The sequence below is a fragment of the Bos javanicus genome, chromosome 13 (genome assembly GCF_032452875.1).
Source record: "Bos javanicus breed banteng chromosome 13, ARS-OSU_banteng_1.0, whole genome shotgun sequence".
Lineage (NCBI taxonomy): Eukaryota > Metazoa > Chordata > Mammalia > Artiodactyla > Bovidae > Bos > Bos javanicus.
Window position 1 is genome coordinate 1,550,872 of NC_083880.1, and position 17,855 is coordinate 1,568,726.

Below are 17,855 nucleotides of genomic sequence, written 5' to 3' on the forward strand. Positions count from 1 at the left end.
CAGGCCCAGTTGCTGCTTCACCCCAGGACAAGTCAACAGATCAGCAACAAGGCATGTGTGTTGTTATGTGGCTGCTGCCTTTCTAATCAGCCCTCCAACCCACTCTAACTGGGAACATACAGAAAGGAAACTCTGGCATATGTCCAGCCTAGCCAGGTTGAAGCCAGGATGAAACCATCTCACAATTATTTTTAAATCAGCACTTTTCTTATTCAATTTTCTTTCTTTAAAGATTAGATTATATAATTACAGGGATCCAACATGGAAACACATTTCTAGAACTGAAAGGAAGCTGCTCCTCAGACCTGCAGGGCATTCCCCAGGCTGCTGCATGCATCTCTGTTATCTGTTGGCCCCTACAAGACAACTGAGTTTGAGATTTAAACAGATTTGGAACTGAGATTCTCCTGGGCACCATTGGTTACTCCCCTTTTCCTCCACCCTATTAACTTTCTTTTCCTTTCCTTTGTCCTTATTTTCCTTTTCTAAGGATGAGAAAATGTGTGGGAGTGTGGTGATGGGTGTAATGGATGGAGGAAAGTGGATCCAAAGACAACACTCAACACCTGCTGCAACAGATAACACTTATATTGGTGGAGTTGAGTCTTCCCAACAGGCACTGAGTTTACCATCAATAAAGATGCTATCAATAAAGAAGTCCACTGAGATGGACTTCAACGCCACTGACTTTCATCTACCCACCTGCCATAAACCAGAAGTCCAAAACCATGGATGGCCCACAGAACCTTTTGGATTTACTTTTCTTTCAACACTGTGTGCCTATCACTGTGCATGATTACTATGAATTTTGCCAACAGTCATTAGATGTTTTGTTCCTAATTTAGCTCCAGTTCAGTTCAGTTCAGTTTAGTTGCTCAGTCGTGTCCGAATCTTTGCGACCCCATGAATTGCAGCACACCAGGCCTCCCTGTCCATCACCAACTCCCGGAGTTCACTCAGACTCACGTCCATCGAGTCAGTGATGCTATCCAGCCATCTCATCCTCTGTCATGCTCCAGTTTGTTTTTAAAGCCCTGCTCTGATATAACTAGCATAGTAAAAATAATCAAACAGACTATTAAATGTAAAATTTAATAGATCTCAGGACACCAATATCTGATCTTTCTATGACCTTCAACATTTTCAGGGTGAGAATGGCCAAACTCAACCCAAGACAAATATTTACTTATAGAAGTTCCAAAAGGAAATGTGTTAGTACTTTGAAATTTTTGATGAAGTGATATGTGGAAACTAGAGAAAAGGCTAGTGCAAAAAGGCACATGCTGAAGAAAGTTTCCGTTCAGATAGGAAAGCAATTTCTCAGAACAAGAGTCACTCTATTTTCCACATATTAAGGCCAAATTAATGTAACAAATCTACCTACCACTTAGAGTCCTGCTTATACATTTCCTGTCAACAAAAAGCAGTTGACACAAGGTCCTGCATTTATTATACTCATTTGCTGAGAATAATCTTTGAATTTGACAAATCTTTGATTTTGTAATTGAAACCAAGATGAATAATATTTTATATTTCAAAGAGTTTTATCAATAGAATTGGTTTTAACTTTTTCTGACTCTAGAATAGTTAAACAATTTATCATGTTTCTGATAGTTTGGATGGGTTTTCCACTATGTACTCTTTATGGCCATTTCTCACACACATATACAACTTGATGCACTTAGGGGGAAGCTTAGTGTGCCTAATCATTTGGGCATCAAAACAGATTTTGATCTAGCTAATTATGCTAATAAATGGAAAAATCATATCTAAGATAGTAGCCATAGCACTAATATATTTGGTGACTAAAAAATAAATATGTTGTCTTCTAGCTTTGGTTGAAAAGGATTTCACTAGGTTGGGGAAATACATAATACGCTGTTTCAAGTCTTAAATTTTTATGGAGTCTCTGTTTTTGATGGAATGAAAATAACCCTAGGTCTTGAAAAATATTATAAAAGCAGTTAGGACATGTTTATGATCATTAAGCTATCAACTGCAGATCAATCATGCAGTGCAAAGTCACTGCCATCTTTCACCAGGATTTCTTAATAACCTCCTAAGGGGTCTTCCTGCTTCCATGTGTGCCCAGTCACAGACAGTTCTCAGCACAGCAGCCAGAGTCACCCTCTGGGAACATAAACCAGACCACTCTTCAAGATCCTTGCACGGCTCCCTTTATATCTCAGAGTCAGAGTCGACAAGGTGTGACGTGATCTGACCCCACTTAGCTGCAGCCCTGCCTGTCCTCACTGACTCTCCTCTCTGCTCAGGCCATCCTGGGCTCCTCTCTGGGCCCCAACAAGCCAGGCCAATTCCACCTTGGACTACTGCACAGATTCTTTCTGCCAAGAATATTCATTTCTCACATGTCTGCTTGGGCAACTGTCTCCTGCCTTTCAAGTCTTGGCTCAAATCTGTCTTTTCAAAGAGGCCTTCCGTGACCACTTTAAGTTTACACTCCTTATCCATCCTCCCATCCCTGTCATCACCTCTCTCCTTTATTCTGCTGCACTTTCTGGTTTTTATAGCATTTATTACCTCTCTTTAGTTCACCGACTTCTTTCTTAGTGTATTACTCAGTATGGGTTTCTCTCCATTAGAAAGTAAGCTCCATGATGGCAGGGCTTTGACTCACTGATGCTCTTGAGTTCTAGGCATCTAGGAACAATGCCTGATTCACAGCTGGTGCTCAATGCATATTTTTTAAATTCAATTTAATTTTCAATTGCTTATGCTGACAGATAACGAAACTAATTTCGTATGTTAAAAAATAGTTCTGTCTTTTCCAGAGGAAAGTATAGTCCCTAAAAGTATAGCTGTTAAGCAAAGACTCACTGGACTGTATTGTTCAACTACTGTCTGTGACTCAGTGCAGTCTTTTCTTAGGTTTCTTGACACTAGTGCACTTTCATGGAGAATTTCTCAAAAGCAGGAGTTGTGAATATCTAATCCCTACAAAGGGAGGGAAGAACCAAAGAAAATTCCATTGCCAATTCCATTGCATCTGTGACAGAAGTGTTGAAGCATAAAGGCACTGGAGGTTTTAAATCTCCATTCTAGAAGGCACTCTAACAGAGCTCCCAGACAGAGAATTTGAAACAGCACATGACTCGGAAATCAGTTTCAGTGTCGCAAAAATGACAGCCTCGCTTTTTTTCCACACAGGGGGACGGTTCCTCCTCATTCTTGTCGGAAACTTGCCATGAGGATCCCTCTGTTTCCCCCAACTTTACTCCCCCCAACCCTCAAGCTCTCAAGTGATGACCAGTGAGACCGGTGTCCTTCCGGCCAGGTAGGACACGATGGGAGGGGGCACTTTTAAGAGAAGGATGGCGTGTGGCCGTCCGGGTTACAGGCACTGTGCGTGGCCCTGCACCTCTGCTCCGCGCTCTACACTCTCACCATTTTCCTGCGTGGTCGGGTGGGTGATGTGTCTCTAATCTTCGCCTGTCTTCCTTGGGTGTTTACTGCTTCCTCACTGTTCTCTCTTCTTCTGTTGTAAATTCCCTTCTTCCATATTGCTGTCTTCTGTCATCTTTTTGTTTTTCTCTTTGCAATACTGGCTTCCCCTTTGTCCTTGATCTTTCCTACACTCACACTATTATTTCCACTTTTGAAACATGTTTTAAATTCCTCCTTCTCAAAGCACTGGTTTCCAGTCTTATGACCTTAAAATCCAATGGGGTTAAATTAACTCTCAGGAAATCTTCTTGATTCACTCCACTCAATTCATCACACCTCTCCTTTTAAAACTCCAGTAAAAGTCGTTGTATTCCTGCATGGTACTTTGACTCAAGGGGATATCTCAGGATTTACTGATTCTTTAGAACCAAGAACTCTTGTAACTATCTCACCAATAGGGAGCTTGGGCCAGGGACTTCTAGTTGGAACAAATTGAAGCTTGAAAATTAAAGAGGTTTTTAACTTGCTAGAGGAAATACATAATGATATCTATTTGCTAATAAGAAAATGAATGATGCCATTGCAATCGGTGTGCATTTCAGGGATAAAAGAGGCTTTGTTATGATTACAGAGAAAGCAGACTTCTATTCTGATGCATTGAAAATAGATTTGTAGTGAGATTTTTATTTTTTTTATTTACTTATTATTTTTTTTTTTTTTTTGTAGTGAGATTTTTAATGGTTTTGTCTTCAAGTACTTGTTGATCTGTGAAGCAGTGCAGTTTAGAAACATGTTGAGGAATTAGTGAGAAACAGCTATTTTACTGAGAAAGAGGTATAAGTTTTTTGTCATCCTCTACATCAATTGCCACATACAGTGATGCTGTAGCTCAGAGCATCATGAATTACCTGCAGGTCCTTTAAAAAAATGCAGATTCTGATTCAGGAGGTCTCGATGGGATCTGAGATCTGTATTTCTGACTCATTCCCATTGGTGTCCTGGCTGCTGCATCTCCAGGGACCACATTTGAATAGCAGGGATCTAATGCTTCTGGCTGAAGCACCTGGAAGGAAAAGCTTTAAGCTGCCTTCATGATGTTTTATTGTGTTTTAATTTTTTGGCCGAATCAAGAGTCTGACCCTTTGATATCTTTTTATTTTGTACTATTGACTGTGACTGTAAATATCAATAACCTCAGATATGCAGATGAAACCACCCTTATAGCAGAAAGTGAAGAAGAACTAAAGAGCCTCTTGATGCAAGTGAAAGAAGATAGTAAAAAAGCTGGCTTAAAGCTCAACTTTCAGAAAACAAAGATTATAGTATTCGGTCCGATCACTTCAATGACAAATAGATGGAGAAACAGTGGCAGACTTTATTTTTTTGGGCTCCAAAATCACTGCAGATGATGACTGCAGCCATGAAATTAAAAGACGCTTGCTCCTTGGAAAAAAAGCTATGACCAACCTAGACAGCATATTAAAAATCAGAGACATTACTTTGCCAACAAAGGTTCGTCTAGTCAAAGTTATGGTTTTTCCAGTAGTCATGTATGGGTGTGAGAGTTGGACTATAAAGAAAGCTGAGTGCCGAAGAATTGATGCTTTTGAACTGTGGTGTTAGAGAAGATTCTTGAGAGTCCCTTGACTGTAAGGAGATCCAACCGGTTCATCCTAAAGGAAATCAGTCCTGAATATTCATTTGAAGGACTGATGTTGAAGCTGAAACTCCAATATTTCAGCCACCTGATGTAAAGAGCTGACTCATTTGAAAAGATCCTGATGCTGGGAAAGATTGAAGGCAGGAGGAAAAGGGGATGACGGGGGATGAGATGATTGGATGGCATCATCGACTCAATGGACATGAGTTTGAGTAAACTCTGGGAGTTGGTGATGGACAGGGAAGCCTGGCCTGCTGCAGTCCATGGGGTTGCAAAGAGTCAGACATGACTGAGCAACTGAACTGATTGACTGTGACACTAGAGGGCAGAGAATGTTATTTGAGAGTCAAACCACAGGGTGGCTATGAATTCTGTCCATGTCCTCCCAGCAGTGATGATCTTGTCCCTGTAGTGACCTTGTAATAAAGCTTGCATTGGAAGATGGGGTGCAGGAGGGGTGAGTAGATTTCCCCAGGAAGGTGTCAGGGAGACCTTGAAGATGTCTTCCTCACTGGGTTATCAAATTTAGGCTGCCTTTAAAGTCATTTATTATAAGCATTGGATTGCTTTTTTGTTGCACTTGCTGGTCCTGGTATTTTTGAGTTATTGTGAAACATTTAATACCCCAGGTAGAGTATTGAATTCTCTCAGAATGACAGTGAATCACAGACAAATGACTTGGGTTTTGTCTTTCAAAACAAATGCAATAGAGACTTAAAGGTTACATTTTTGTCACTGTGCTCCATCAGACTTGTAATGGCTGGTTCGCAATTTGATCTCCCTTCAGAATGTGAGTGAGCTTCCTGCTTAGCAACAATAATTATTTTCAAAAGAGAGAGAGATTCCCACAATACCTGACATTAAAAAATTATCTAATCACATAGTTAGTTTGACCCCTTTAGCTTCCCACATATAAAAAGGCAACATAAAAATAAGCCAATTTCACACTTTCCATGGAAAAATAGATCTCATTGCTAAAATTTAAAACAATTACACTTTTTCTATTTGCAAAAGAGCAAAATTTTCTTCTTTTACAGCAGTATATGGAAAGTATATTTTGTACTGATAGCTTACGGTGAAGGATATCAGATTCATGGTCTCCAAAGAAGATTTAACTTCAGGATCAGGGACCGGGCTTGACCTCTCAGAGCTTTTGTGTGGCAGAAGTTTTATTAGTGAAAGAGGACAGAGGAAGCTTCCAACACAGATGTCAGAGGGGGACGGAGAGTACCCTGTCACTAGTCTTAGCAAGGGAGTTCTATACTTTTTCTATTAGTTATTAACAATAAATCAAAAGAATGTCTCAAGTTTGTAAAGGTCTTACTAGATCTACTCCTACAATTTACATTTTAAGATGACAAGATTAGTCAGAAGGTTCTTAAGAAGGACTTCCCTGGTGGCTCAGATGGTAAAAGCATCTGCCTACAATGCGGGAGACCCAGCTTCGATCCCTGGGTTGGGAAGATCCCCTGGACAGGGAAATGGCAACCCACTCCAATACTCTTGCCTGGAAAATCCCATGGACGGAGGAGCCTGGTAGGCTACAGTCCATGGGGTCGCGAAGAGTAGGACACTACTGAGCAACTTCACTTTCTTAAGGAGAAACATGTCCTCAAGCAGAATACATTGGTACAGAGTTTAAGGAAAAACATACCCTCGAGCAAGATGAGTTGTTTTGTTGTGTAATCAATCATTAGCTCTTGGCTTAAAGAAAAAAAAAATGTCTATGTGACTAAGGTGAGTGAATGTAGAAAAAAAGTTTGTCCTTTTCTCTTCCTTAAGAGCCCCAGACCCCTTTTTCCTGGACTTATCAACCTACCTAAGTCTCTCAGGACCAAGTTTAATATTTCCCTAAATGTCCCTTCTTCACCTTAAATGTATCTCCATTGATAAAGTTAAAAACAAAATGAATAATGAAAAGTAATAGTACCTAAAACTATCACACATTTGCTGGAAAGGAATGAGTGTTTTTTGCTATGAAATTGATCCCAAGAATATTCATCATATAAACACTTGAAATTTCACATCTTTTCATTCGTGAATGCAAACCTTCAGGGATAAAAAATATATTTCTTGTTATTAACTAAAGACTAATAGGTGAAGCTGATCAGGTTAATCATTTTTTTAACTCTGTTAACTATTTTTTAATAAATATAAATCACTAAATAGGGCAAGATTAAAAACAAAAAAGGATGTTTTCTCATTGTATGTATGCATTAACCTTTAGGTAGAGTTATAAAAAGATCTATTTAAATAATAATAATAAAAACAAAAATAAGTAAAGAAAATTAATTTCTGAAAATGACAATGATAAAGCTTTGGAAAACCATCAATTTGCATTAAGTGTCTGCTTTATGCCTATTTTAATAGGGAACACAAAAACCACAGTTCTTACACACTCTTAAAAAAAAAAAAAAAGAGCAATTCAAGGCCATAGAAGCACATTAACATTTTTTCCTGACACTTAAATAATAAAAACAAGAACAACCAGCATTTACGGAGCACTTAACTATGTTGCCGACACCTTCAAAGTGTATCACATGTGTCATCTTATTCTTGCCATTATACAGTTGAGTAAAGTTTGGAAAGCTTAATTACTTTATTAAAGTCATACAAGAAGTGTCAAGCCTTGGAGACTCCATGTTTTGAATCTTTCAGCCTCCCCAGTGAATATCAGAAACTATGATTTTGTGATCTAGATGTCAGGGTGTGATATCACTTTCTAACATCTCATGGACAGGCAAGCAATAAGGGCACACCATCTGTGCCTCAGTATACTCATCTGTAAAATGGAGAGACTCCCAGCCTCTCTGCTGCAGGAAGCAGGTCTCTGGGTGTTTAGAAGGGCCAGACACCAGTCACATGGAACAAAGCTTGTTTGCTGGTGGCACACCCCAGCCTCTACAAATCACCACCAAATGTTGCCAGGGGTTTAGTCCCCAAATTGGTCATAACAGCAAGAGGAATTGGCAGGACATTAAGTTTCTCAAAATCACTTGTTATTAACAAATGTCTTGGAGAAGAACCTCTCCCAAGATTAAATGTTAGAAAACTTCCAGCCTGGTGAAAACAGGCCTCATCTCCAGGAAACCTGTGCTTGAGGTATGGGTAGCTGTTTTCTGTGTCTGATGCATCCAGTGGGAATGGTAGGCGGGGATTGTGGGAGGGAATCAGACATGGTGGGGCCTGCATGAGTACGTTCAAAGGATCCATGCTTGGTGAACGCCCTCCCCCCCACTCCTTAAAGCACTGGGGTTGAGGTCAGACGTCCTTACTTCCTCCCAATCTTGTCTTTCCTCCTCCTCCCCGCGTCTCCACTCACAGACACCCAGCTTGTGTGTGTTGATGCTGAGACCAACCAGAGACTGAGGGGGCTTGCTTCCCTTGAGAATACCTTTCTTCTCATCTCTTCACACTCTGTCCTCTTAAACCCTCCTCTTTGCCCAGCTCTAGAAGAGCATCCTTGTTAACTTACCTACTTCTCCCATTTGGAAAGTCACATCCTGCATTATGAGAAAGGAGTTGGGGTCCACACACAGCTCTGCTCTGTGGTCTATTTGTATTTGTTAAAGAATTATTTTTACAGCTCTCAGTTTTTCATTCAAATAATATTTCTACTCAGTCCTAGTATTTACCCTGAGATTACTAGGAAATCCAAAGCAACATCTTGGAAGAGCAGTATCTCCTTTCAGATTGTTTGGGTTGTCCAGAAAGTTCACAAATGAACTTTTTGGTCAGTCTAATGTTTATGTCTGAGTTAAAACACAGAAAGGGGTTTCTCCAGAGCATAGGACGGGGGGCCCTGTTTTCCTTTTGCTCTGGAGTTAGAGTGAGAAGAACTGCTTTGGTCTAAATTATGAAAGACTTAAGCAAGAGAGAAAAGTTTCTGAGAGGTAGAATATCTAAATACCCAAAGAGATTCCCAAGGATTATTCCATGTCTTTTTGAGGATCTTTAAATGCGGCATCAAAGAGATTGTCTGAAAGTTGTGTACCAACTGCGTGACTTTTTATGGTCTCCTTTAGTCCATGAAGAATACAGTTAATTAAACTCAGAAGTTTGCCACTAAAATAATAGGTATGAGATCCAGAGAATTCAAGGTGTTGGAGGACTCATTAAATAGGTTTGCATAAATATCGTGCTGAAAGATTTAATGAGTCCATAGGGTCAGTTATAGAACAATGGAGCATAGATGACCTAGAAAAAAGAAATTAGAATCAATACTGGGCTTCTGAGTTAACAGCTATAGATTGCTATATGAACACCTGAGAGAGAAATTCTATAATTATATCTTAATGCTGCATATGGGTGTTCTCATCCCAGGGAAAATGAAATTTCTTAGTTTTCATTTACTTGTCAGTAATAAAAATAAATGTTTATATGTGTGTTCATTTCTCTGGTCTCTAGGAACCATGAATGCTTACGGAGCTACAACTATGTAAATAGCATCAATTTTTTTCTTTTAATTCAATTATTTATTGAATGCTACTGCATAGCAGGCACTGGGCTACGTGCTGGGAAAATAAAATGATGTAATAAGATTGCAGCCTTACCACACACACCCCCATTGGCCCCACCACAAATTGCTTACAGTCTAGTGCAACCCTGTCCAATAGAACTGTCTGCAGTGATGGAAATGTTCCATGTCTCAGAGTTCAGTGCAGTAGCCGCAGGTGTTAATTAATGTTTAAAATGTGATTAGTGTAACTGAGGAATTGAATGTTTAATTTTATTTAAATTTAATCATAAACAGCTCCATGCTGCTAGTGGCTAACATATGGACAGCCCAGAAAGGTAACATGCTGAATCTGGATTTCTAATGTATAATCTGCCTTTCTACAAAGGATTTGTGTTGGAACCAAACTCTTATTATCATCTTTATAATAGAGCTGTTTATAGCAGAGGGAGGGCTGACTCTTCCTGGGGAAACCTAGGAAAGTTTCCCAGAGCTGGTAATCCCTGACCTACAGGATGAAGTCTGAGTTTATCCAGCAGAGGAGCAGATGGGAAGGAACTCCTCATGACATCATGAAAAAGTCTGCGGTGCAAGTATCGTGCAACTGCTGTGGAGTTGCACATAATTTCATAATTTAATGTTGTATTAGCTTAAGCTGCCATCACAAAATATTTCCAACAGGGTGGCCTAAACAAGAGAAAATTATTTTCTCACCATTCTGCAGTCTGAAGTCCAAGATCAAGGTACCAGTAGGGATGGCTTCTGTGAGGCCTCTTGGCCTCTTGTCTCCTTGTCGGCTGTGGCTTCTTGCTGTGTCCTTACCCAGCCTTTGACCTGCACTCGAGAGAGTGAGAAACTCTGTACATCTTGCTCTTTTTATAAGAACACCAGCTCTGTCAGGTTAGGGCCCTATCCTTATGACTTCATTTAATCTTCGTGGCTACCCCTATGGTTCAGATGGTAAAAGCATCTGCCTGCAATGCAGGAGCTGCTGCTGCTAAGTCACTTCAGTAGTGTCCAACTCTGTGCGACCCCATAGACGGCAGCCCACCAGGCTCCCCCATCCCTGGGATTCTCCAGGCAAGAACACTGGAGTGGGTTGCCATTTCCTTCTCCAATGCATGAAAGTGAAAAGTGAAAGTGAAGTCGCTCGGCCGTGCCCGACTCTTAGCAACCCCATGGACTGCAGCCCACCAGGCCCCTCTGTCCATGGGATTTTCCAGGCAAGAGTACTGGAGCGGGTTGCCATTGGACCAGGGTTCAATTCCCAGGTCAGAAGATCCCCTGGCACAGGAAATGGCAACCCACTCCAGTATTCTTGCCTGAAAATTCCATGGACCGAGGAGCCTGGTGGGCTACAGTCCATTGGGTCGCAAAGACTTGGACTCAACTGAGCAACTTCACTTCACTTCACTTCACTTCCTCAATGGCTCCATTTCTAAATACAGTCAGTATGTTGGAGGCCTCAATATATGAATTTTGAGAGGACACAGTTCAGTTCATAAAACACATCATTCAAAAAACAAATATCTTTTTTCTGTTTTTTTTTTCCCCTGAGAGGAGATACATACCTCACACTCAGTTAATATATGTATGCAGAAAACTATCACCTACTGATCTAGCAACCCATGATTTTAATTCCTGTATTTTATTGGTCTATTAACCTATAATATAGGGTTCTGGAAAATTAGCAAGTTAAAAAAAAATCTAAAGCAAAGTTCCACCTCTCATAACTTGAATGCAATTAAATATTGCTTCAGTTCAGTTCAGTCTCTCAGTCATGTCCAACTCTGCAACCCCATGAACCACAGCACACCAGGCCTCCCTGTCCATCGTCAACTCTTGGAGTCCACCCAAACCCATGTCCATTGAGTCGGTGATGCCATCCAACCATCTGTTGTCCCCTTCTCCTCCTGCCCTCAATCTTTCCCAGCATCAGGGTCTTTTCAAATGAGTCAGCTCTTTGCATCAGGTGGCCAAAGTATTGGAGTTTCAGCTTCAACATCAGTCCTCACAATGAACACTCAGAACTGATTCCTTTAGAATGGACTGCTTAAGCAATATTGCTTAAGCAAATATTAATATTGATTTTCCTTTTTTTCTGAGGAAAAACTAGAGGTGAGCTAGAGTTGGTTATACTAGCTCACAGAAACTCATTTAAAATTTTTCCAGGGATTCTGTGAGCTGGTTGTTAAACACAAACACTATTAAAAAGTGAAAAGAAAGTGAAAGTGAAGTCGCTTAGTCGTGTCTGACTCTTTGCGACCCCATGGACTGTAGCCTACTAGGCTCCTCCATCCATGGGGTTCTCCAGGCAAGAATACTGGAGTGGGTTGCCATATTCCTTCTCCAAGGGATCTTCCCGACCCAGGGATCAAACCTGGGTTTCCCACATTGCAGGCAGACGCTTTACCCTCTGAGCCACCAGGGAAAAAGTAAATTATATAAATTTACAGTTAAACAAATCATACTAAAAACAAAGGGATCTATAAGGGGAAAGATTCTGAAAAAGAATATACATATATATAAATCACTTTGCTGTACACCTAACATAATATTGTAAACTAACACACTGTTGTACTTCAATTTATAAAAAAGAGAAAAAAAGGAAAAGGAGAAAAAAACAAAAGAAATAAATATCCCAAAGTCACCATTGCTAATTAGGTAAGACATTTCATTGTCGTCTGTGCCCTGGAGGTAAGTGACATCTACGGTGGCTGTAGCGGCACCGCAAAGGATTCCTACCACACACCTCTTCCTAACTCTCAGTTCAGGAGCATCATGTTAGAAACTTGAAATAGGCTACAGGGGGTATATTTACACCAAATCAACAAATGCTACAAAGCAGGCTATTTTCCCCCCAGGAGAACGGCCTATTAATATTGACCAGCATACCACTGACACAAATCTTAACTGTTTACGGCATAAGTTTTTGTCAGAATCATGCAGAGTTCCTTTTGCAAACATTCTTACTCATCTTTTGTAAATTAAACTTTCTACTAAAATGTAATATTGATATTGTTGTTGGTGTTCAGTTGCTCAGTCGTGTCCAACCCTTTGCAACTCGACTGAGGCACACTAGGTTTCCCTGTCCTTCACCATCTCCGAGAGTTTGCTCAAACTCATATCCATTGAGTCGGTAATGCCATCCAACCATCTCATCCTCTGTCGTCCCCTTCTCCTCCTGCCTTCAGTCTTTCTCAGCATCAGGGTCTTTTCTAATGAGTCAGCTCTTTGCATCAGGTAGTCAAAGTATTGGAGCTTCAGCATCAGTCCTTCTGATGAATATTCAGGGTTGATTTCCTTTAGAATTGACTGGTTTGGTCTCCTTGCTCTCTAAAGGACTCTGAAGCACTCAGTTTGAAAGCACTCAGCCTTCTTTATATATATTGATATATTACCTTTTAAAACCTTTTTTTATATGTTTCCTCCACCAGAGTCAATGCTGCTTTCTGGCCTGTGAACTCTCAGGCTCTGCACATGTCAAAAAATTGGAGAGCAACAGAAAAGTCCCCTCAAAACTAATCCAAGCATTGACAACATTTTTCTAACCCACTTAGCAATGTCTCCCACTGGAAAACTGCCTCAGCTATAACATAATATCCCCCCCACTGCTAATACTACCCCATAGTGAAAACTAAGCCAACACTGGCCTTGTTCATTTTAAAGAGGCCATTTTTGTCTCTACTAACAGTTTTAAGTAACAATAAATGAAATAAAATAGAAAACTACTGGGGTAAATAACAGCTTTCAGATGAAATTTTATTTTTTTGTAGTAAACATTTCACTCCAATGTTACCCTTTTCTTCCAAGCCAGTTAGAAGTAGCTCAGACTTTGAAAATGAAATGTCACTTGGCACAATTCTCATTCAATCTTTTATTAAAACTAAAAATAAGTCACACCTATGGCCTCTAAACTCTGTAGCCCAGGAGGTAAAAGTGGTTTGTCTGAGTCACAGAGGGACAGTACTCATTGCCTACCCACGTCTTTCACTCCAAATTGACACCCCAGAACAGCTTGTTTTCTGACTACAACCCTGTTCATTTACAATTTATTTTATCATCAGCATATTGTATGAGGCTATCATGAGGGTGATGAGAGAAGAAGGCATTCAAGCAGAAAAGATTAAGTGACTTGAAGTTTTCACCCTTTCTCCAGATAACCTACATGTGCAAATGTTTGAGAACTGTGAATCTAGGTTGAACTGAAGAATAGGATGGATAAGATCCTTGGCATAGAGAGGGAAAAGAGAAAGTATCCTAGGACTTTGTTTCCAGACAACTCTTCATTTTAAGAAGTTTGGTAGAGGAGAAAAGGCCTGAAAGGGACAGGAAAGGGACAGAAAAGCTACACCCTGTGAGTTGGGAAGGAAACCAAGAGAAATAAAAGGCCTCCCTAGGAAGGGAATCACCTATAGTGTTTCTGGAACTGAGTAGATGCTACTTCAGTGACCAGGTGTCACTTGAGTTTAGTGACCAGAAGGTTATTGGTACCCTGGGTTTGAGTGAGGGGTCACAGGCAAGGTGGGAGCAAAGTGAAACAAGAGTGGGATGAGCCAGAGGCAAGGAACAGTAGACAGCTTGTCTAACCCTCTTCTCAAAGCCCAGACTTGAAGGAACCCAGAAATCTGGAATAGTAACGAGGGATGTCAGGAGTCAAGGGAAGACACACTTGAGAACAGATGAGTGAGCACATGTAACCTAGGATCCAGGCTAGTTTATCATGAGATTACTAAATAAATGACTGCCAAGGAAGTGGTTGGCAGGGTTATGTTTTCATCTGATGAATCAATAGTCAGCATAAAAAGGATATATTAATGAGAGTGCAGCATCAATTCAGTTCAGTTCTGTTCAGTCACTTAGTCGTGTCTGACTCTTTGAGACCCCATGAACCGCAGCATGCCAGGCTTCCCTGTCCATCACCAACTCCCGGAGTTTACTCAAACTCATGTCCATCAAGTTGGTGATGCCATCCAATCATCTCATCCTCTGTCGTCCCCTTCTCCTCCCACCTTCAATCTTTCCTAGCATCAGGGTCTTTTCTATTGAGTCAGTTCTTCACATGAGGTGGCCAAAGTATTGGAGTTTCAGCTTCAACATCAGTCCTTCCAATGAATATTCAGGACTGATCTCCTTTAGGATGAACTGGTTGTATCTCCTTGCAGTCCAGGGGACTCTCAAGAATATTCTCCAACACCACAGTTCAAAAGTAGCAATTCTTCTGCACTCAGCTTTCTTTATAGTTCAACTCTCACATCCGTACATGACTACTAGAAAACCAGAGCTTTGACTAGATGGACCTCTGTCAGCAAAGTAATGTCTCCACTTTTTAATATGCTGTCTAGATTGGTCATAGCTTTTCTTCCAATGAGCAAGCATCTTTTAATTTCATGGCTGCAGTCACCATCTGCAGTGATTTTGGAGCCCCCAAAAGTAAAGTCTCTCACTTTCCATTGTTTCCCCATCTATTTGCTGTAAAATGATAGGACCAGATGCCAGCAAGGAAGAAGACCCTAATTAACAGGCCAGAAATCTTGGAAAAGAGAGATTTCAAGAGAGAAAGGAATTTCTCCAAATTCCTTTAGTTTCTTTTAACTCCAGGCCTGAAGGGCTAGAGCCTTACTAACCACCCACCCCAGGACTCAGGATATGACACAGGGAGAGGAGGGCCTGCCTTTTCCAACCCTAGGAATTGTGGGGAAGGAAAGGACAGTGAGGATAGAGCAGGAGGTGAGATGTGTATGTACCTCTCTGATTTCTTCTCTCCGGGCCAGCATCTGGAAGATTCTGGGCAAAGCTCCTGGCTCCCATATCATGTGTGCCTTGGAAGGACTGGGGCGTCTCTGAATGCCCCAGTGATGGGAAATGGTGGTGGTGGGAGTGGCCGGTAGAAGCTTAAGAACAAGACAAAGCGGTTCCCCCAGGTCAGTTGGTCCAGCCCATGGACTAAAGCAGCAGCCACCAATCAATCATCCCAAATGGGCAGTAGCCATTAGTCCATGGAAAAACCTAGAGCAGGCCCTTCACACTAGGGAAGCCTAGTGGGTCTCAGCCACCACCAACTCTTCCCCCACTTTGAAGACCCATGATCTATAGAGATTTAGCCACCATCTTGGAGAATTGAAAATAGGAAGAACATCTTGAAAGACTGCACTTTAGCGAAAGAGAGTGATACATGCAAGAAACATACGACTAACAGTATAGGAAACTGGAATTTTGAAGCAACTCTAAGGAAACTGACATTTCCTTTAATAGAAAGGCTAGCACAGTTCCTGGAGAAGGCAATGGCACCCCACTCCAGGACTCTTGCCTGGAAAACCCATGGACGGAGGAGCCTGGTAGGCTGCAGTCCATGGGGTTCCTAGGAGTCGGACACGACTGAGCGACTTCACTTTGACTTTTCACTTGCATGCATTGGAGAAGGAAATGGCAACCCACTCCAGTGTTCTTGCCTGGAGAATCCCAGGGACAGAGGAGCCTGGTGGGCTGCCTTCTCTGGGGTCGCACAGAGTCGGACACGACTGCAGCGACTTAGCAGCAGCAGCAGCAGCACAGTTCCTCTCACCGTCATTTGAAGAACAGCTCCGATACCTCTAGGGAGAGTGGTTTGGGGAGGTGCCTCCACTGTGACTTAAATGACAGCCGCTTCACAGGCAGGGAGCTCAGGCACTGCGCTGTGCAGGGCCAGCCGCTCAGAGGCATTTGAAAAGGAATGGGTCACCTGGGAGTTTTCTAACCTGTTTGCAGGTTTCCTGGACACCATGTCCTCTCCTGACCCAGCACTTGCTGTGACACAGAGATGTTTGTAGTGAGGTGAATGACAGACAGTTTCATGAAGGTTAGGTCGCACAGGAACAAAAGGCATCCTTGCCTGGGTGGCGCGAACCTTTCCCTGTTCTCGCCCATCAATTTCTCTACCAAATTGAACTCTGCTCAAATGCTTCAGCAAGATTTTTAGTCAAAACCTTTTAAATGCTTATTTTTAGAAGAAGAAATGTTTACTGTTTTGGGGCTGAAAATTATGCTCAATTCTGCTGAATTTAATTCTGCAGAAATTTATTTTTAATGCCCATTTCATATGTAAGAGCTCAGAATACCCTTCTGTTAAGAGCAGCTCTAATATTAGATATTCCTAATAGATTAATAAGACTGGCTCTTGACAGCCACTTCTCTGTTATTTCAACGGGTTAATCCTGTAGATGCATCCATAGGTGAAGGTACCTCCCAGCAAGGGCGCGAAGCCAGCAAAGCTTTCGGTCTGGCCTGCCAGTCTCCTCTCCATGCTGACACAATCCCCAGAACTGTGGCTCAGCTGCAACTTTCACAAATAATCACTTCTATTTTTTTTAAAGCTTTGTACCTAAATATACAAAGTGTGTTGGCCAGAGTTTTATTATGATCATTTACATACTTACAATTCCTGAGTATTTAAATACTATTGGCAAACTAACATGGGTAAAAGCTATTATGTGAGATTTTGTAAGAGCCCAAGATGAAGAATAAAGACACTTGGGATGGTCCTCAACGCCCTTCTATCATTGCATTACCAGGATTCTGGCTTTCAGGAACATTCTCTCTAAGGATTAGAGCTAATTTAGTTGAAAAACCTAGGAATTGTTTATTGAGAACTATTTTATCATAGAGATCTCTAATCTAGGAATTATAGTACTCACATGTCAAGGAGTAAAATAGAAAATGGGTTTTCTTTTTAATATTTTTTTGTCTCTTGAAACTGGAGGGCAGTGGATTTGAAAGCAGTCCATTTGTCTATTTGTCCATCCATCCATGATGCATACTTATACATATATATATTTATTTACTTAAATATGTTGTATATATTTAAAATATTTTCTCTACGTATATTGCATGTATTAATATATGTAAGCAGAAGCAGACTTACTCATTGTTTGGGTACATGCTATGCATGCATGCTAAGTCGCTTCACTCATGTCCGACTCTGTGCAACCCCATAGACAGCACCCACCAGGCTCCCCTGCCCCTGGGATTCTCAGGCAAGAGTACTGGAGCGGGTTGCCATTTCCCTCTCCAATGCAGGAAAGTGAAAAGTGAAAGTGAAGTCACTCAGTCATGTCCGACTCTGTGCAACCCCATGGACTGCAGCCCACCAGGCTCCCCTGCCCCTGGGATTCTCCAGGCAAGAGTACTGGAGTGGGTTGCCATTTCCCTCTCCAATGCAGGAAAGTGAAAAGTGAAAGTGAAGTCACTCAGTCATGTCTGACTCAGCGACCCCATGGACTGCAGCCCACCAGGCTCCTCCGTCCATGAGATTTTCCAGGCAAGAGTCCTGGAGTGGGGTGCCATTGCCTTCTCCTA

General features: G+C 41.4%; 1 protein-coding gene across 2 annotated transcripts in view; it reads left to right on the forward strand.

Annotated features, from left to right (window-relative positions):
- The window catches only part of PLCB1 (phospholipase C beta 1), an 857,319-nt gene that overhangs the window by 762,852 nt on the left and 76,612 nt on the right, over positions 1–17,855 (forward strand). The window contains exon 32 of one of the 2 annotated variants that reach the window (XM_061435581.1): positions 3,169–3,295. The exons of the other annotated variant lie outside the window; for it this stretch is intronic. Within the exon in view, the coding sequence (XP_061291565.1) occupies positions 3,169–3,264 (96 nt within the window). The 3' untranslated portion in view covers positions 3,265–3,295. The remainder of the gene's footprint in view (positions 1–3,168; positions 3,296–17,855) is intronic. 2 annotated transcript variants of the gene reach the window in all.